The 22210-nt window shown below is 42.2% G+C and overlaps 1 protein-coding gene across 7 annotated transcripts in view; it reads left to right on the top strand.

Moving 5' to 3' along the window:
- Positions 1–22210, top strand: part of pou6f1 (POU class 6 homeobox 1) — a 156098-nt gene that overhangs the window by 107057 nt on the left and 26831 nt on the right. For all 7 annotated transcript variants that reach the window (XM_060937326.1, XM_060937321.1, XM_060937323.1 and 4 more), the window contains 3 exons: positions 4958–5080; positions 5374–5613; positions 5743–5869. In XM_060937326.1, the coding sequence (XP_060793309.1) occupies positions 4958–5080; positions 5374–5613; positions 5743–5869 (490 nt within the window). The remainder of the gene's footprint in view (positions 1–4957; positions 5081–5373; positions 5614–5742; positions 5870–22210) is intronic.

The raw sequence follows: 22210 nt of genomic DNA, 5'->3' as shown, positions 1-22210 counted from the left end.
GTGCATGGCGCGTAAGCACCTCTTAACATGGATGGCACTTTACTGCAAACACAGCATAAGGAAGGAGATAAATTGGACTAGCATGATCAGTGACAATCTCCACACTGAACTACTTGGGCAGCTATGCACTGGGTGCTTATGTGGATGGGGAGTGAAGTATGTACAAATGTAGAACATTTGCATGGTGGCGCGCCGTTGCGTGCACTCAAAGTAACTCATTAGATGAACTCAAATTGTGGGCAGGATTTCCATCCAATAGATATATGTAGCCTCAACTCAAACCAAGTACATCATTGCAATATTTTTTAATTGAGTTGGTCCAACTCATTTTTATCAAACACAGCCAAAATAAAATAATTACATTAAGTTAAATTGACTTTACCTTTGTTCAACTCAAACTAATATAATTAATCTGAAATTAAATAATGCAAAAATCTTTTTCATTTGACACCCCCCCCCCCCCCCCCCCCCCCATTAAGACACACAAGACAAAACCTGGTTGTGTTTTTATTCAAAACCAGAAAAACTCACAGGATTTATATATTGAACAAGGAAAACATCAAAATGGAAATTAATGAGATTTTATTATTGCAACAATAAATACCTGCTAGCTAGTTCTACACTGCATTATTTGCACTACCACATTGATTATCCTGAAAAGGAGAGTAAAGACAATGAGCACAATTCAAATTGAACTTGTGAGTTGGAAGCACAGGTCTTACCTGCAGGGCATTTCTGCCTGTCGCATCTCCGCCGGTGCCAGTGAGCCAACCACAGGGTTGTCAGTTGGGAACCATCCTTCAGATGTTTTGCCCCTTTGGACCCAGAACATCTCTAGGGTGGTGGGGCAGCAATAGGGACATCTCCCTGTGGCTGGCCCTAAGACCCTTGGTTCCCCCACTTTGGGTCTCCTCTTCTGAGCTAGAAGCTCCCTTTCTCTGCCTCCTCAGCCAGCTCCCTGAGGGCCTTCTTCTGCTTGGACCCGGTGACTCCAAGGGTCTTCAGTAGCTGCTGAGTGGATTTTCCAATGAAGCCTCTGCATCCGACTTCAACAGGGTAGGTACATACCTTCCACCCTGCTTCTGTACAAGCTGCAGCAAGCTCGCTGTACTTCTTTTTTCTTTCGAAGGCTGCTTCCATCATTTCTTCCCACGGTACTGTGAGTTCTGCCAAGATTACCATCTTAGCAGAGGTGGACCACAGAACAATATCTGGCCATAGAGAAGTAATGACTATAGACCCCTTCGCATGTTTGTAAACAAACCGACCGTTGCCAGGATGCGCGTACAGCCTGGACTCAGAAACAATGGCGCTGCCCATAGACCGGCATTATGAGCTGTCAGATTATGCAAAACAATTGTCGTTACAAGATCGAGAATGCTACATAAATAAGTTAACTCTAACAAGTGGACATCGCCTACCGGATCCGTATTTAATTAAAGAGTGGACGGACAATGTTAGTAAGTTCCCTGGTATACAATGGCCAGATATATACTCGTACCTTACTGACAAGACTTCAGTGTACACCCACGAAAAACTTCGTGCCTACAAGTCTTTAGACGCATATGATTATGTTATGTGCAGGCATGTACAACTTGATTAACAATGGGACATTCATATTCATTTTGTTTTAATCAAATTATGCCAGTGATGTGATGGCAATGTGGCTTTAGCTACAACAGCAAATACCAACACTAAACAGCAATTTGCAGGAGGTAATGGCATGAAAGGAATGATAGTGTAAAGAGTGCAGCTAAGAGAAATCAGAGCTGCATAAAAAGCGAGAGGCAGAGACCAGAAATGAAACTGAACGGGGCGAGAGCTAGGTTAGAGCAGTCAACGTAAGTTGGCATTTAGAGTGAGGGCACACAATTTTACCTTTCCATCCTTGCTTTAAAATTGTGATTTTCGGCATACACAAATAATGATGGCACAAAATCTGGACTGCTTGAGTCAAGCGAGACCTCTCCTACAAACAAAATTGCATGCAAAGCTAAGTTAACATGCTAACAATATTCATTACATTGTGTAACTATGACCCAGCTAATCAGACAAACGTTACCAAAGTATTTTGCTACATCAATAAACGAAGACTAGAAAGAATAAAAAAGAAAGATTTAATAAATAGCCTGATCTTACCTGTGATGAAGTGGGCGCTGCAAACCTGCACATTTTTGATGGCACTTTCATCTCAGTCTACACGTTTGATGGCTTGTAGTCATAGACGTCGACGATTTTTTTGGAATGGGTGAGATCCTGCTGGAATTATGTACATTTTAACCCCATCACTGCTACGATTCTGACACCCGACAATACAACAACTAGGCATCGCTGAGTCTTTTTTGAGTCCAGGCTGCGCGCACAATTTCCTCTTACGCATGAATGACGTTTACTGCGAAGAGGTCTATTTCAGGAGGGAACTTGAGCTGCTGGTTGAGGTCAACCTTCATCTGCCACTCGCATCCAGATTTCACAATTGGCTCACAGCTCTGATTCTTAGCTCTTCATCCTCCATTCTGATGACTTCTGAGACCACCAGCTCTTTCCTCTCCTTTTTTGTGGCTTTGGATCACATCTTGGGGGCTGGTCCCTGCCCCAGCCCTGCCTTGCCCTGCTGTAACTGCCCAACTATTTCCCGGTGTTGTAGTTGGCTGATAGCCTGGTGCACCGCTTGTTCAGCCCTCCATTTGTGCCCTGTTCGCACTGATGCCTTGGCTTGTTGCACAACTGGATTGGGTGAGTCTCTCAGCTCAAACATGAGCCTCACCTTTTCCAGCTTGCAGCCCAGATTCAGTGACTTCAGTGGTAACTGGAGCATGTTCTTTCCAAACAGGGCAGCACTGGAGAGGCAGCGAGGTAGACCTAGCCACTTGTGGATGTAGTTGTTTGCTTTCAGGTCCATCCTCTGTACTGTTGTTACAGAGATCTCACTCAACTTCAGCGGCCACATCAGGTGATGGTAAAGGGTGAATTGATAGCACCAGGTCTTGAATTTTCCTGGCAGGTGCCGTTGGTCTATCATCACAGCTCTCAGAAGGCCTGGTGAAATGACTGAGTGAGCCATGTGCTTGTCTGAGAGCTCAGCAGTGTATAGCCTCCCAAGGCTTCACACTGGCTGCTCTGCCAACAGTGAGATCTTCTCTCCATTGACAGAGAAGACGATGTTGTCATTCCTGGACCCCTTCCGAATGGACAGGCTTCAAGACTTGGCTGGTTTGATTTTCATTCTCGCCCAGCTGAGGAGCTCCCCCAGTCTCATCAACGGTCGAGTTGTACAAGCGGCTGTTTGTAGGAGTGTTGTAATATCATCCATGTAGCTTCTCATGGCTGGAAGACGCTGTCCTGTTTTGGCTGTAACTCCTCGGGCCAGCCATCTTGTGCCAATGAGGATGACTTCGAAGGCAGCTTGATGACTTCGATGACAATGATACAGATCAGCTTGCATCAGCATTAAGCAAGCAGTCTGTTACTTACAATCACTGAGAGGTTGCCTCAAATACCTTGGTACTGCTGAACAAACTGCAAAGAATGAGATAAATATATTGAGTACAAGTGCTGGAATACCCAAAAGTTCACCAAGAAGACATTTCATTAGAGCACTCGCCAATGAAAACAGATAAAACGTTCCTCTCCAGACATGTTTATTTAAAAAAAAAAAAACTCTAGGATTAATATTTAGTTAAATATTATTTCCCACATAAAAAGTAAATAAATAAATGGGGGGGGGCTTTGTTAAAATACTCACTGGTTGCAAGAGCTCATTCATATTCATGTACAAAATTTTGCCAGTAAAAAGACGCATGGTTATAGTACTAGTTAATCACAGAAGCTCACTTAAACTGAGCTTCCCTTCTACAGCTAGTTTAGCTGGCCAGCCCACCATGTCTGACTTGACTGAAAACCTGGCAAAATCTGCCTCGCGGGTGGCACGGTGGTGTAGTGGTTAGCGCTGTCGCCTCACAGCAAGAAGGTCCGGGTTCGAGCCCCGTGGCCAATGAGGGCCTTTCTGTGCAGAGTTTGCATGTTCTCCCTGTGTCCGCGTGGGTTTCCTCCGGGTGCTCCAGTTTCCCCCACAGTCCAAAGACATGCAGGTTAGGTTAACTGGTGACTCTAAATTGACCGTAGGTGTGAATGTGAGTGTGAATGGTTGTCTGTGTCTATGTGTCAGCCCTGTGATGACCTGGCAACTTGTCCAGGGTGTACCCTGCCTTTCGCCCGTAGTCAGCTGGGATAGACTCCAGCTTGCCTGCGACCCTGTAGAACAGGATAAAGCAGCTAGAGGTAATGAGATGAGATGGGAATCTGCCTCGCTTAACAGCTATTTCACAACAAGCTTTTTAAACTATTACAAAAAAACCCCACCAAATACTCACCAAGGAATGACCAGTCACCATCTTGTATCCCGCTGCAGTGCAGCCAGACATGGCATGCGGTGGGTGCAAAGACAGACAACCAGAGACTGAGAGCATCTTGCCTCGCACATGCGCAAAGGGTGGACCCAATTCAAATGAAACTCATTTATTTTGCGTTAATGAAGATCAAAGGTGAAACTATTACAGTAAATCAACTACATATACATGTATAAGTTTTAAATAGATTTGTTTAAATAAAGCAAACAAAAATTAAATGTCACATCAAAGAAAGGTTTGAATCAGTTTTTTGATTGTGGGGATAACGAGAAAATTAAACAAAAGACCCCATTTTCAAGCTCGACAAGTCTTATTAGTGTAGCAGCAACTTTTTGTCAGCAATATTGTGGGCATAAGGAAACACTGCGTCACTACGCCTGATATGCTGGAAAGGCCTGGTTAGAACCCTGATATAAAATGTGTATATGTGTGTATGCCTAGTGTAAAGGTTGAATACAGGTTTCCATGGTTCATGTGTACAGTGTATGGTGAATTTGTGTAGCATTTATTAAGTAGATATTATAACGGATTGTGTATCTGTATCTCAGATCAGTGCTGCATCTTTGGGTGCTCAGCCCCAGTTCATCAGTTCTCTGACTACAACTCCCATCATCACTAACACCAATGTGGCAGGATTAACCAGCCAGATCATCGCCAATGCGCAGGGCCAGGTGAGATAACAGTGACTATTTGCAAGAAATTCAAGCATATGTAATAGTTATGGATTTATCAGAATCAGTGCAACAGCTTTTTAAACTAGATGTGTATATTCAAAGGATAGTGTGTTCTCTCATAGACAGATTCATTAATTCACAAATTGTCTCCCCAGTCTGCAGTTGTAGTGTTACTGTATTAGCTGCTTCAATTTGCATTCTTATACAGTCCAATAAAAATAATTCAATAAAAGATATTTCCATAAGCATGTGGGTTTTTTTTCTTATGTAGTTTATTACCTTATCTTTAGATGATAGGCACTTTGCCTGTGCTGGTGAACCCTGCATCTCTGACAGGAGTATCCTCAACACATTCACCACCAGCTCAGGGTCTTCAGGTGCAGGCTGTGACTCCTCAGCTGCTGCTGAACTCCCAGGGCCAAATCATTGCCACAATTGGGAGCAACCCTGGTGCTGCTGCTTTCACTACATCCACCAGCTCCACAGTCTTGACTAAAACTACTTTGTCACACACCAAGGTCAACACACAGGTGTGGCACAGTGAATTGCATTGCTCTTGAATGATTACTCATGTGGGTACAATTCTTATACAGAATATTCAGTTGCACGTAGCAGTTGTATGTATTAAGTTAATGTGGCTATCCTGATCAACACTATAGGCTCCCACTGTAACAGTAAACCAGTCTCCAGTCATGATCGCTCCACAGCCCTCCACAGGGAAATCAACCTCCTCATCGATTCCTGTGGCCTGTGCAGAAATGCCCACAGTCAGCCAACTCGTCAACAGTATGCATACACTTTTTTCTTTTTTTAACTAGAATAATGTATAATAGATATCAAACATGCCTTTATTTAAATTCTAGATTTTCAATTCAATTTCATTTTATTTATATAGCAGTTTAAAAAATAGAAATTGCTACAAAGCAACTTTTAAATAAATCTGGATGTAGCTTTATATTTAATTCTACAGTATATAACTTCAGTCTCCCCTAACCATATGGGAAGATGTTTTGGGGTTACTCTTTCAGCTGGTACTCTCTTTTTTTCAGCTCCTCCCATTAGGGGTCACCACAACGGATAATCCTTCCCAATTTATGATCCTCATATTTGATTTGGCTTAGGTTTTTCACACTGGATGCCCTTCCTGATGCAATCTGTCCCTCACTCTTCCCTCCCCAATCTATCCCCGATTCAGGTATTTTACCTAATCTGCATGTCTTTTGGCAGCATGGTAGTGTAGTGGTTAGCACTGTTGCCTCACAGCAAGAAAGTTCTAGGTTTGAGCCCAGCGGCCAACGGGGGCCTTTCTACATGTTCTCCCTGTGTCTGCGTAGGTTTCCTCCAGGTGCTCTGGTTTCCCCCACAGTTCAAAGACATAATGGTTAGGTTATCATGGGGCGGCCTTGGGCTGAAGTGCCCACTGTGTTTCACTGTGCGTGAACATGTACATGTGAAAAATAAAGTTAATTGTGGGAGGAAACCAGAGCACCTGCAGGAATCCCATGTAGACATGGGGAGAACATGCAAAGCCTGTCAACTGTGAGGTTTAAACCCGGAATCTTCTTGCTGTGAGGCGACAGTGCTAACCACTGCACCAATGTGTACCTTTCAGCTGGTACAGGGGCTCTAATTAAGAGAGAGGGGAAAATGAATAGTTCTAGATAGGCCTTTTACCTGGGTGTCAAAGAAAGCACAGGCAAAAGGCTGGAGGTTTTAAACATTATATATAGGCTATGTTATTTTAAACACTGCTGTTACATACTTGCAATGAAACAATTGTGCAGGTCATTGTGCTGTATCTACGCAAACCTGTGTCATCTCATCTCATTATCTCTAGCCGCTTTATCCTGTTCTACAGGGTCGCAGGCAAGCTGGAGCCTATCCCAGCTGACTACGGGGGAAAGGCGGGGTACACCCTGGACAAGTCGCCAGGTCATCACAGGGTTGACACATAGACACAGACAACCATTCACACTCACATTCACACCTACGGTCAATTTAGAGTCACCAGTTAACCTAACCTGCATGTCTTTGGACTGTGGGGGAAACTGGAGCACCCGGAGGAAACCCACGCGGATACGGGGAGAACATGCAAACTCCGCACAGAAAGGCCCTCGCCGGCCACGGGGCTTGAACCCGGACCTTCTTGCTGTGAGGCGACAGCGCTAACCACTACACCACCGTGCCGACCCTATTTATTTATATATAAAATGTATTTGTGTGTGTAGATGTAACACACGTGTGTTTTTGTAATATAGTGATATATATAAATCACAAACACGTGTATATACGCAGTATACACATATTTTGTGCAGTGGCGGAACAACTGCACACAAGGCCCCGGGGCAAAACACCAATCAGGCGCCCCCACATGGCGAAATTGCAAACAAATTAGAAGGCTTGCGGCATATAGGCCTACTCAGGCTATATCTAACAAAAAGCAGTTTTTAAGAACATAGCCTTTGGACCTAGCCATGGCGAAACCGCAAACAAACAGAAGGCCTGCGGCATATAATCAGGCTATATTAGAACAGAACTTGCTCAAAGGTTTTTTTTTTTATAGGCCTACATAGCCTGTATTTTCCATTCATTTTTTATTATGTTCCAAATACACTAAACAACAACAACAAAAAAATCCAGCAATCATGAATGATACACCCTCATTGTGTAAGCACGTCTTCAACTACAAAGCCGACACGGAAACCTGTTTGTCATTAAAAAGGCATTCGACGCGCCTTGCGCTCCACAAAGTCGTCGACTATTTGAGGGATGTTAAGCGCTCTTGCTCACTCATTCCCAGTTGATAAAATGGCCAATCCACAGAGACCCATTGTGCTCCTGAGGTAATTTTTTATCAATTTTAATTTGAAGAAAGAGCGCTCTGCTGTTGCAACTGAGACGGGGAGAGTGAGAAAAAGCAAGAAGGCCATGCACACCTCACTAAATGTAGAAGTTACTGCTGGATGATCTACTACCAGCAACCTGGCCAGGCTAAGCACAGATGTGTGTCTCGCTATCTGCTCCTTGAAACAAGCCCTAAATGACACTAGTTGACCAGGAAAGCTGGAGTCAATATCCCGGCTATAGTGATCACACAGTCGACGGGCCACTTTGTATAGCTCCTCGTCCTTGGCATGCTGGAGCGTATTTAGATGAATAGCCTCAAACAAATGAGCAGTCTGATTTAAACTGACAAACCTTTGTGACAGCTGCTGAATGATTACATCAAGGCATGCATAGAACACATTCACACGAAAATAATGTTCTGCATCGGAAAGCTGACTGTCTTCGCTAAGGTGATCAAAGTGGCGCTTCACTTTGTTCAACCTGGTGGCTACAAATTGCGTTTGACTGCCCCATTTCATAGCCAATACCAGAGTGGAAGCCTTTGCCTCATCAAATTGCTTCCTATACTTCTGTAGAGTTCGTACAGCATTCTGCAATAATGCAGACGCTTTGAGGAGATCAATGGTCGTCTCCTGCAGTAACTTTGAGATGGAATTAGTGCGCTCCAAAATCTTTGTCTGAAGGCTGATTAAAAATATGAAGTTAAATTTAGTAATGGCCTTTTTAAGTGCATGTGCCTCATCTCGTTCATCTGTTTTCTCGCTTGTAAGTGAGAGCTTGTCGAGAGTTTTAATGACGTCTCCATATCTGTACTTTAACGCAACAAGCGCATTGTAGCGGGAGGACCAGCGGGTTGGGCAGAGGTGTTTCAAGGTTATGTCCCTGCTCTCTGGGCTCAATAAGTCGCTAAGTAATGCCCATCTCTTAACACTGTTGGCAAAAAAGTTGTACAGTTGTTCAACCACATCATAAAACTGTCTAATCTCTGGGATAGTTTTGACAGAATCATTCAGTACCAAATTCAGACAATGAGCCATACAGTGCACGTACAAAGCAAGGGGCTCCCGCTCCGCTATTCTCGCTTGAACACCAGAATAAATTCCGCTCGTGTTCGCTGCGCCGTCATAACCTTGTCCACGGCATTTGGAGAGATCTAAGCCATTCCCTTCAATGCAGCTAATAATTCGGCCCTCCAGTTCAGAAGTGGATGCGTTCACAGTTATCTCAAATCCAAGAAAAGCCTCAAATATCCTGATATCTGTAGCAACACCCATTTCGTCTCGATCAATTAAAACATATCTGAAGACCTGGCTCAGATGATCGCGCTTTGCTACGTCTTGAGTGGTGTCCATAATGATGGAATAAAATGGTTGCTCTTGACTCTGTGTGATAATATATAAATGATCTCATCCTGAATAGCATGGCTCAGATATTTAACTGATCCCTCGGGCCGGCTGATCAGCTCTTTCAGGACAGGGTCATAGCGGGCCAACAGTTCAATGATGGACAAAAAGTTTCCTGTGTTCCCCTGCCCAATGGACTCTCGGTGTCCCCTAAATGCCATGTTACATGACGTTAAGTGTGACATTCACAATGCGCTCTAACACTTGCCTCCAAAAGTTAGCCGCATTATGAAGATCCCTCTCCATATCAGCATCTATTGTACCATGGAGTTTCCACTGCTCATAGACTACACATGGATCTGGGTAGATTCATGCACTGCAATTTTGGAGGAGATATGTTTCCAATCTCTAACTCCGTTTACCCAGTCATTATTGTTGGAGGGGGCTTGACGACTGACAAAAAGCCAGTGAGGCTCGCAATATGCACAGTCAAGCTTGGGCGAGTAGCATAACCAGCTTTGTGGAAGTTTAATACCAGCTTTAGTGACAGATGTGTAGTAATGAGTTAAAAAACTGATTGCCAGTGACAGGAAAGAGACCATTTGGCTTACATGGGCCAGTTTGAAGGATATACCTCTTCACATTAGCATCTGCAATGTTTTCAGGGAAATTACCACGGTCTGTTGAAAAATTATCTGGGTTTGATGATTCCATGCTGGGAATCATGCTGCTCACTTCAGCTAACTCTCCACATTCCCTAGCCTCCTGATTCTGGTTGCTCATCTCAGCTAACCCGTCTCCACATTCCCCACCCTCCTCGAAATGACTTTGGCTGGAGCTACTGCTAAGCACCACCACACTACTGCTGCTAGTGCTAACACAGGGCAATGCATGTTCACTACTAGCAAATTCAGGGACAGGAGAAGGCAAAGTAAAAAATGAATCCAACTTTGGAAGTTTAGAGTTTGCCTCCTCTTTATTTTTATTTTCCTTCCTCTTTTGTGCCCCACTTTTACTTTTAAACATGCTGAATTCGTTTCTAGTAGACAACCAACAACCACAACCAGGCATGCACCTTCCTAGTCTTGTTGTATGTCGTCAGACAGATGAGGACGTTAGTCAGCCTTTAGATCCTACCCATCATGCATTGCAGTTTTTTTGCAAATTCCTCAATCAAAAAACAATTAAATACAAAAGGAACAGCTTAGTTTAGCTTGAAAACATTACAATTTATTATATTTTAAGTTTGTTTAGGGATTTCACAGGTTTTTTTTTTTATTTTATTTTTTTTAACCATGATAAGAATGTGTAGCAAAAATGAGAGATATATACGGTAGGTCAACTAGTCTGTAATCATGTGAAAACTTGTAGGTTTCAAGGAATTTCCAATGAAATTGCGTAAGGCACATTTATTGGGAGGGCCTGAATATCAAAGGGTGGGCCCCGTACGGCTAGGGTGAGGGCCCAGGGGCAATGCCCCCCCCCCCCCCCCCCCCCCCCAACTCTGTGTGTGCATACATATATATACACATACACACACACACACACACAGAGTATGTGTATGGTTACATTAAGGATGACATCAAGCTATATGTTTCTGGTTACATATATGCATATAAAATCACAGTGTCTACTTCCTATCTTTTGGATACTGAAATTAATAGATCCTCATAACTGATGCTCCACATTACTGAAAGTGATAATCTAATGATCTCGCTTGTAATCAGCTATAGTTGAAGAAAGAGTCAATGCAGAATTATTAGCCAGGTGATTCTAGACCCTAGATAGATATGATCAAACATACAGTCTGTGGACACCTCACCATCATACCCATATGTGCTTGCTGAATATCCCTTTCGCTCACTTTGTGCACAGCGATATTGCTTGGCACATTTGGACTGGGCCCCTTAATTCCATTGAAGGGAAATCTTAAAAGCTACAGCATATGAAGACATTGTCGACAATTGTATGATTGCACCTTTGCACCAACAGTTTGGGGAAGGTCAGGTGTCCACAAACATTTGGCCATATAGTGTAAGACGGCTTTAGTATTTATCAGTTCAGCACCCCTAAAGTATTAATTCAGGCTTTTTGTAACATAAAATAATATAATTTTTTCAAAAGTCTGTTTCTAGATTAATTCTATTTCACCCCACTGCCCACCAGGGGCAGTGAATAACACCTGGATAATATATGCCACAATGTTATGAGGAACCAACCCACCTTAGGACTGCCTGCAGATGTGTTCAGAGATGACTGCCATGCTCATGTCAGTGGTGAGGGGCAATGTTAACCTTTATAGAACCTAGAGAAGGTGCACGGTGATGCCCACGTAGCAACAGTGCTTCCTTGAATGGTGCATCTAACAGAGATAAGTTAGGTTATTATTGCATTTTATTTTGTAAATTGAAATCTCACCAAAACCCTTCAACAGAGCGTATTTTTCTTTGTGTGTTATCATTTATTCATGTATTTTTATTTTGGACTTTTATTGTGGCAGTCATCAGATAAGCTTTCTTGTGTTGATTTCTGACCTCTCGTCAGTTGCCGCTAAAAACTTGACTGAGAGAGGTACGTATTAAGACTGTTAGAATGAAAGTAAGATTTATTTCTCGTTATTATGGACTTACAAACGGGAACTTTTCTTATAGGGGTGTAGCGGGGTATGTGTGCAGATTTCTGTCAGTATTTTTCAGTTGTGGGGAATATTGAGACACTTTGGGGGAGAGCGAGCTAGTCCAGTTAAGTTTTCATTGTGTGTGTGTGATGCCGCCATTTCATCCTCTTGTGTATTGCATGATTAAGTTGGTTTTCTTTTGTCATGCATTTTGAGGATGATCATGTGTGTGCTCTGCTCTCCTACAGTATGTTTCATTATACACCAGACACCAGATGGAGTTTGTGGTAAACCAGTGGAGACAATAAACCAGTCAGTGATTCCAGAGTCTTCTCGTGTCCAGCTTTTCATTGTGCACAACACAACGCAGAGTAGTCGAAGTGCAGGGCAGAGCTACGCCCGTTACATAAGCAGAGCCTTTATTTTTAAATAAATTTCTGAGTGGATAGTATCTCCATCCTTGACTCTTGTATGCTGCACAAGTGGGAATAAAAAAATATATATTTTTGAGAGTTAAAATCAACTGCAAAGTTGGCATTCGAGCTGCCCCGCTGAGCCAGCCAGCCGAGTGCGTGACGTCACAGCGGGAACCGGTTTTAAGGCCGAGGCCTTTTACAGCTATAGACCAAAGTCATATAAATAATCATTTACGGTGAAAGTTTGAAGTACTGAAATACTGACTTGCTCAACTAAGACTGATTTGACTTCATTGATTGTGGGTTGACTCTCATTAAAACAGGACGGTGTTATAATTTATGCAACATACATGTACATGCATGCATTTTCACTGATAAAACATAAAAGGCTAATTAAATAATCAGATGAACTGAGACAATCACATTCTGAAGCAAATTAAATAATCTTATACCGGTAACTTAAACACGCAATACAAGTTACGTGTATTAATCTAAATGCAGGTAAACAATGTGTTTTGGGGTTTTTTTAAATCCAAATGAGAGTCAGAGCTTACCCGTCTGTGTTCTCGCTTCTTGAAGGCCGATTGTTTTTGAAACAATCTGACTTTCAGTTGTTTGTTCAGTTTTCCGTTCATTCGCTTCTTCACATTTAAGGGCGAGATGGCAGCAATTTCCAGTTTAGAAATAAGTCGGCTGCTCCACTCATTCACTTTTCTTCATACTGTGTAGTCCGCCATTACTGCTAGGCTCAGGCAATTACTAAAACCCGGGACGGAACGGGATGTCACCGGTTTTAGCAACAACTGCAGAGAGGTCAATGCCTGAGCGATATGTCCCGTTCCGTCCCAGGTTTTAGCAACAACCCTCGGGTCACTCAGGGAGGACTGGTGTAACTGAACTCACTTTCCTTTTAAAAAAATAAATGAAATAAATAATTTCCTTTTCTTGTAGTTTTCTTTTTCTTTAATTGTTGGTACTGCACCCTCTTTCAATATGGCCAACACTCCTCAACAGATCAGAGGTTTCGTACAAGTCTTCAGTAAAATGTGCAGAGCAGAGGAGAGACCACTTCATAGGTGCCCAATGTGCCCCAGAACTTCTCACTAAATGCGTCCAAATCTTTGCAGTTTGAACATTCTTGGACCATGAATGCAATGTAAATCCAGCTTCTGTCGTGTTGCTGCACCAGCCAAAAACACATCTACATGGCATGGCGATAAATTAGATCAAAATCAGGATCGGAGTTGCAGTCAGCTCTGTGTTTTAGTATAGCGGAAATGGCGATGAGACGGATAGCCTTCCTGTTGTGACATTACGGACGTCAAGGTCATTCACTCGGACCGCTACCTATATAAATCAATTTTATCATAAAAATTACTATATTAGATTTATTTTTAACGCTTAAAAATATTCCTGTGCCATTCTTGAGGTCTCAAGGCATTTATAAACGAAAATGAGGCCATGGCTCTGTGTATATGCTTTAAGTATTCCCATGAGGAGTCAAAACTAGAGTGGTATGTTATACTAGGGTCCTGGTATCTGACCAGCTTGTGGGCCAAGGTGGTGATGTCCATCACACAGTGGGTCAGTTTCTGTTTAGACAGGGAAGATTGCCAAAAACTTCTGTGACATGAACAATTGATCCAAGTCAAGTCACCACCATCTGGTTCAAACAGTACTGTTGGATGTATACTGGGCATAACAAAGAATGTTTAGCAGGTTCACTCTAATAGAATGCTGCAAGGTCAATAATTTAGTAAACAAAAGGAGGTCATTTGATGGGGCAGAAACCCCAGATTCAACCCCAAGGTCACTCTGAAGTCATCTGGCCACCAGTGCAAGCAAGGCATGCAATTTTTTTTGCCAAGGCATGCAGTTCTTTCTGTCTTGGTGATGACTAGTGAAACAGCAGCTTTGAGAAACCCATTTCTGTTGCACGAGAAACAGTTCCCACAACAGGCTATTGGGGGAGCATGACAAACGAAAGTGCCTTCCTCCCATCAGAAAGAGTGTGACAAGTTTTTGACCCTTCCAGCAATATATCTTCACCATAGGTGAAGACTTTTCTGTGTCTAGCAGATCCTGCAGAGACCCTGCACATTGTTTCCAGCTGAGAGCATACAGATGTATGGTATTTCTTGGACTGCACTCCTTAACCTGGACACCATAGGCAGGGGTAACTAAACAGAGGGTGCCAAATCTTTCAGTTCATTTTGAAGCAACTTACTATCTCTGTTCATGGAGGCTATTTCACAAGACATTAAAACCCCTTCAGCCCCTTTTTCATAGCATATGGAGGAGTCTGTGTCTGTTTCAGCTTCTCATAATTTTAACCTGAAATATAAGCTAGCATTGTGTTTCCCCATATAAAGACAGTTGATAGACAGGCTAGACAAATATGCATGTTCTCACTTTTTGTATTCAGACAAATATAGGGGTTTTGTTTGTTTGTTTGTTTGTTTGTTTTTTCTCCAGTTCATACATTCTCATTTGGGGGTTGAGTCCTCCAGTGACTAAGCTCTAGAATCACCCTTGATCAATAGGAATACATTTTGAAATACTTTTGTTACAAGTATTTCAACACATTAATTTTAGAGTGCACAGACTGTTGTGATTTGATCCAACATCACACAGTTCATTATCACAGGTAACCAGTTGTATACCAGTCGTCTCTAGCGTGTATAGCACAATAGAGAGTCTTGCTTCATACTGGATAGGTATGGACATGTGTGAGAAATAAAATGACACAAGAAACATGTGTTGCCACTACTAGCCCCAGCTGCTAGGCAATTAAATTGTAAGCTACTTCAAGTTTATATTTTTATTTATCAGAGCCTAAATAACAATTGTGCGGTCCTCACCAACTTCTATAAATAACAAAAATAATCCTAGATTCCTATTTAATACTGTAGCAAAATTAACCAGGAATAAGTCCACTATAGACACATGCATACCTGTAGTATGTAATAGTAACGATTTCATGAATTTTTTTAATGACAAAATTGAGAATATCTGACAAAAAATTCAAACTACTAATTTAAGGTCAATGTAAGTGACCTTGTAGTTAACAATATAACTGTATCAGATCATCAATTAGAATGTTTTACTCCCCTAAAAGAAACTGAATTACTTTCATTAATCTCGGCATCAAAAGCCTCAGCTTGTGTACTAGATCCCTTACCTACACATCTATTCAAACAGATAATACCTGAAGTAATTGAACCGCTTCTAAAAATAATAAATTCTTCTCTTACGATTGGCTCATGGATTAAAGCAAAAAAAAATCATCTGACTGAAAAAAAGCTCCATGTCGTTGGCCCCTACCACATCAGTGATGCGTCAAATTTTAAACGTCATGTTGTCCATTATCCCCTCGGCCCCTACTTATAGTACATTTACATAATTTTAACAATGACTAAAGCTAAGGCAAGACTTTACCATTGTCATTACTGGCTATAAATGATGAAACATCAAGTTTTCAGCGCAAAGTGCAAATTTATTTCAACAATACTTTAGTAATGCACAACAGTGGTTAAGAGAAAAGTGCAAGTGCAGTCGAACTTGAACCATGCTTTCAAAAGAGTGGAACAGAAAGAAAAATAAGAAAATCTGTTGAAATAAAGCCAGGAAACAAGAAAAGTAAAGTGAAAGTTCACTTTTTCTGCTTCTTCACAGTGAAGCCAAAGGCATCTAGTTTGGCAACACCTGATGCCTGTTTTTGTTTCTTTTTCCTTGGCACAGCAGCAGGAGCTTGCCATTATCCACTTATTCTTTACTGTTTTGTCAATGTCTGACACATCTGTGCCTTCATTTAAAAGAAGCGTGTCCATGCTGGCAAAACTGAAAGTAATTTGACGCGCTCTAGTGATGGAAATCAAAGGGCTTATGTCCAGTGAAATATGGCCTTATACGCAGTACTCGAGTTGAGGGGGGATGTGGGGGATGGCATCCCCCTTCTGAAATAAAAATCTCAAGTCATCCCCCTTATAAAACGGCCATCCCCCCATCACATCCCTTGTGCCATTTTACCAATTAATGTAGAAATTAGCCTACTATTATTTTAACAAATATTACTACCATTTCAACATTAGAGGCTTTGCGCAGTGATAGCCTACATGTAGCCAGATAAAAAAGACGCATATTTATTTATTCGGTTGCACCTCTCATTCACACCTACAGTACCAGTCAAAAGTTTGGAAACGCCTCTAATTCAGTGGTTTTTCATTATTTTAAAATTTTCTGAATTGTAGATTAATACTAAAGTCAGTCATCGACATTATGAAGAAATATATATGGAATTATTTGGTAAACAAAAAAAGTGTTAATCAAACCAGAATATGTTTTATATTTTAGATTCTTCAAAGTAGGCACCTTCTGCTTAGATGACAGTTTTGCACATCTTGGCATTTTCTCAGTCAGCTTTATGAGGTAGTCACCTGGAGTGGCTTTCAGTTTACAGCTGTGCCTTGTCAAGAGTTAATTTCTTGAATTTCTTGACCTCTTAATGTGTTTGAGACCAGCAGTTGTGTTGTGAAAAGGTAGAGTTGGTATACAGTGAATGGCCCTATTTGAGTACTGCTCTAATCCATATTATGCCAAGAACTACTCAACTAAGTAAAGAAAAATGACAGTCCATCATTACTTTAAGAAATGAAGGTCAGTCAGTCCGAAAAAGTTTGGGATGAGTTGGACCGCAGAGTGAAGGCAAAGCAGCCAACGAGTGCTCAGCACCTCTGGGAACTCCTTCGAGGCTGTTGGAAAACCATTTCGAGCAATTACCTCATGAAGCTGATTGAGAGAATGTCAAGAGTGTGCAAAGCTGTAATCAAAGCAAAAGGTGCCTACTTTAAGAACCTAAAATCTAAAACATATTTTGGTTTGATTAACATTTTAAAGTTTACTAAATGATTCCTTACGTGTTGCTGCATAGTCTGGATGACTTTAGTATTCATTTACAATGTAGGAAAAAAAAATTAAAAATAAAAACATCGAATTTGAAGGTGTTTCCAAACTTTTGACTGGTACTGTATACGGAGGTTTCAGTCACTGAAAACAGCTATTTTCGCAAACTCTAGGCAGAGTGGAGATTTCTGAAAACTCCGTCTTCAGACACTCGTGTAAATCAGGAAAACGAAGCAACAGTGGGCGAGAGGGCGCGCATGAATATAATGAGTCATAGGTGTGAATCTTTCACCGAATGCCAATTGTCCCAGTTCTTCATGAAATCGCACGCGCACGCACAAATTCATTAGGTTAACTTTCAAATAACTGTTCTTGTGCACTTGCGACACCGGAGCCACTTTCCTGAATTTTGAGCTTCGGAGTATTGGCTTCCACTGTTTTCTGACCTTTTGTGCTTAGTGAATGAGACACTTCATTACACTCCACTGACCGACTTCCAATTCCGGACTTTTTTGAAAATGTAAAATATAGGCCTACGAGATGTTTTTTTTGGGACTTAATTCGCGTTGGTCCTTCACTATTAATTTTTGAGACTGACGAGGCAGTAAATACTGTGGAATTATTTTCTCCTTACTATGAAGTTTGGCATCTTAAACAAGTGTCGGGAAATCTTGCAGCCCGACTCTGCAGCCTCCAATGTTTAAGCGAACTGCTGAAACCATAATGTTTAAAGATTAAATCGTAGGCTAATCAAACCAAAGAAAAATATAGCTTTTCCAGAACGTTGTCTGCCGAAGCCTGTTTAACCTACAAAAGGCTTAATAGCATAGGTCTTCAAAAGGGCTGTTTAGATTTTTTACCTGATCACCTTTCAATAGGCAAATATCATTATTATTATTACTACTACTACTACATTAGTAGCCTAGTATTAGTAGTAGGCAAGTAGTTGCCTAGTAGTAGGACAGCCAGATTGTTTCATCAGTGGAGCCGCTGTTAAAAGGAAACTGATGCGGAGCGCCGCGGCTCGCCTCGGGGTGAATCGCGTCCCGAGGCGTGCAGCGCTGGTTCGTTGGGGAGAGGGCAGAGGTCGCTGGCTGCCAAGTTTGGGGAGGCTGGGACCTCCCCTGGCCGAGTTACGAGCGTGCAAAGCCGGGCTGGAGCCGCCGATAGAAACGAAACTCAAGCCGAGCACCGCGGCTCGCTGCTTACGCCTAGCCTCCCTGGGACTAGACAGTAGCGGAGGCTGTATTTATTTATTTATTTAGGCCTATCTAGCGCAACAACTTATTCCTTTACATATACTCAAACATAGCACGAGAAAGGGTCCAACAACAGGCAATCACAGCAGCTTGGTGAAGTTCTAAATCACATCGGTGTCAGACCTATGGGCCTACCCCCTTTTTTTTCTTCCTCAGATCTGCATCAATCTCATTATTGACCTTTAGCGCTCCCAGTTGACGGAAATCTGTCGTAGCGACGGAAAACTTTAATCCATGTTGGCTATGTACCCAAATCCTTTAAACTAGCAGTTATCAAACCCCTGATTAAAAAACCTGACCTTGATCCCTGTCAGCTGTTCAATTATCAGCCAATATCAAACCTCCCCTTTATCTCCAAGATCCTTGAAAAAGCTGGGGCACAGCAGTTATGCTCCTATTTACATAGGAATAACATCCATGAAATGTATCAGTCAGGATTTAGACCTCATCATAGAACAGAGACAGCTTTGGTTAAAGTAGTAAACGACCTACTGTTGGCATCTGATCACGGCTGTGTCTCGCTGCTTGTGTTGCTTGACCTTAGTGCAGCATTTGATACCACTGATCATTCCATTCTTCTGGATAGACTAGAAAATGTTGTGGGAGTTAAGGGAACGGCCCTCTCCTGGCTCAGCTCTTATTTAACTGATCGCTAGCAGTATGTTGATATAAATGGTGATATTTCTAGACGTACTGAGGTAAAGTTTGGTGTTCCACAAGGTTCTGTCTTGGGTCCACTGCTTTTTTCTTAATATATGTTACCTCTGGGTGATATTATTTGTAAACATTATATTAGTTTCCACTGTTATGCTGATGACACACAGTTGTATGTTTCTGCAAAACCTGATGAGAGACACCAGCTTAATAGAATTGAGGAATGTGTAAAGGACATTAGACACTGGATGCTTATTAACTTCCTTCTGCTTAACTCTGACAAGACTGAAGTACTTGTATTAGGACCACATGCAGCTAGAAGTAAGTTTTCTGTTAGTTTTTTGTTTCTTTTTTTATCAGACATCTAGTTTTTGGGTTTGTTTACCTGACATGTTTCGACGTACGACTGTCGTCTTCCTCAGAGTGTCACCGGATGTTATTGGTGACGCATCTTTTATCAGCTGATGTTTCCGAAGGCGTGGCCTTCCTGTCTGGATTGACAGGTCGGTCACGCCTTCTACTGTCAGTTCGTCCCCTGCAAGATGGCACTCCAGGTATGGGAGAGCATGTATGATCCCTCATCTCGGTTGATGGTCCTCGGGCTTCGCTTACGGATCTCTATGGCCTCCCTGATCCAGCGCTGATGTTTATTATCTTCTGTGCGGATGACTCTGGCATTCCCCCAGTCCATAATATGATTTTCCCTTTTGCAATGATCTGTTATGGCTGACTTATAATTTTCCTGTTGTGCCTTTTCTTTTATTGTTCGGGTTTGTCTTATAGCTGTCTCCTTTTCGCACTCTTTCTTATGTTCATTTTTTCTTGTGTTGAAACTCCTTCCTGTCTCCCCAATGTAAGTTTTATTGCATAATTGACATGGAATCTCATATATGGTGTTGCATCTGTTGTCCGGATGTATTCTGTCTTTGGGATGAACCAGGATCTGACGGAGTGTTGTGTATGGTTTGACAGGTGTGGTTGTGTTTCCTCATTGCTCTTTGAATGCGTTCAGTTATTCCCCTAATGTATGGTAATGTAACTACTCCCCTGTGTTCTTGTTTGTTAGTTTGTTTTTTCTCTTTCTTCTGTGTTTTGTTGTTCTTAACCTGTTCCACCCCTTTGGATATTGCCCAATGTGGATATTGACATGCCTTCAGTGCGTGTTGTATATGTTGTTCCTTCTGTTCTTTGTCCTGTGGATCTGTAATTATTGCTGTGCGTTCATGTAATGTTCTGACTACTGATATTTTGTGAATTATGGGGTGTTCGGAAGTCCAGTTTAAATATTGGTCGGTGTGTGGGGGTTTTCTGTGTACTTTTATTTTGATGTCCCCATCTTCTGTGTGATGTATTTTTAAATCCAAAAATGCTATTGACTGCTCCGTTTCTTCTTCATGTGTGAATTTTATATTACCGGTATTATCTATGGTGTTGAGATGGTCGGTGAGTTGTTGAGTGTGTCCCCTCTTAACTTTTTCTAGTATGTCATCCACGTAACGTTTCCAGAGTGTTGGCCTGTATTCTGCTGGTATTGTAGTGAGTGCTTTCTGTTCCAGATCTTCCATGAAAAAGCCGCACATGATGGCTGATGGTGGGTCTCCCATGGCAAAACCTTCCTTTTGTCTGTAAATTGTATTGTAACTATATTTAATATAAGACATAATGAACGTAATTGAAAGAGTAAGTTTTCTGATTACACAGTAACTCTGGATGGCCTTTCTGTTTCTTCACGTGCAGCAGTAAAAGACCTCGGAGTGATTATTGACCCCAGTCTTTCATTCAAAACTCACATTGATAATGTTACCCAGATAGCTTTCTTTCATCTCAGAAATATTGCTAAGATAAGAAATTTAATGTCACTACATGACGCGGTAAAACTAGTTCATGCCTTCGTTACCTCCAGGTTGGATTATTGTAATGCCTTACTGTCTGGATGTTCCAATAAGTGCATAAATAAGCTCCAATTAGTTCAAAATGCAGCAGCAAGAGTCCTTACTAGAACTAGAAAATATGACCACATCACCCCTGTCTTATCCACACTGCCTTGGCTCCCAATCAAATTTCGTATTGATTATAAAATACTACTATTGACCTTTAAAGCACTGAATGGTCTTGTGCCACAGTACCTGAGTGAACTTCTGGTCCTCTATGACCCGCCACGCCTACTTAGATGAAAAGGTGCAGGCTATCTGCTGGTACCTCATATAATGAAGGCTACATCAGGAGGCAGATCCTTTTTTTACAAAGCCCCACAGTTATGGAACAGCCTTCCAAGTAGTGTTTGGGAATCAGACACAGTCTCAGTGTTTAAGTCTAGGCTGAAAACATATCTGTTTAGTCAAGCCTTTTGTTAATGGTGTTTATGAGGTAAAGGTGTAGATCTGGAGGGTCCTCAGACATAGAGTGTTTTGGTAAACTGGGATGTATGGATGCTGTCAGTCCCCACTCGCTTGCTCACTCGAGTTTGTTGACGGTGTAGTGGCTGGCTGCTTTATGTCCCGGGGCTCCCTCATGCCTGTGTTACCTTCTGGCTCTCCCCTTTTAGTTATGCTGTCATAGTTAGTTGCCGGAGTCCCTGCTTGTACTCAGTGCATTATGTATACTGTTCCTACTTATTCAGGTGACATTGGGCATACCTAACGATCTGTGTTTTCTCTCTCTTCTCCCCCCCGAAATCTGTCCCTCTGAGTTACATGTCGGTCCTGGGATCAAGATGCTGACCTCTTCTGCTCCTCGGACCTGCCTGGTCCATCCTGGTGCCCTGTGTGTGGTTGGAGTCTCATCGCATCGCTCCTGTGGAGGGCGGCCCCATGTGGACAGTTGGGGGTCGCGCCTGGAGGACGCTCTGGACTCTTGCAGTGGTGTTTTTGTGGCTGGGGACTGCAGTTGACTTGCTGACTTTGGGACTGCGGTTACCATGAACGGTTTTGCACTCGGGTTTCCGTTGGTGGGGGGGTTTATAGCATCAATGAAGCTGACTTTGTTAGGACTGTTAATGTTACAGTCATATTGTCTGTTGTTGCCCAGATGGGGATGGGTTCCCTTTTGAGTCTGGTCCCTCTCGAGGTTTCTTCCTCGTGTCGTCTGAG

Source organism: Neoarius graeffei, chromosome 13 (assembly GCF_027579695.1).
Source record: "Neoarius graeffei isolate fNeoGra1 chromosome 13, fNeoGra1.pri, whole genome shotgun sequence".
NCBI classification, from domain to species: domain Eukaryota; kingdom Metazoa; phylum Chordata; class Actinopteri; order Siluriformes; family Ariidae; genus Neoarius; species Neoarius graeffei.
The sequence above is the reverse complement of the archived record's forward strand: the minus strand, read 5'-3'. Positions and strand labels throughout refer to the sequence as shown.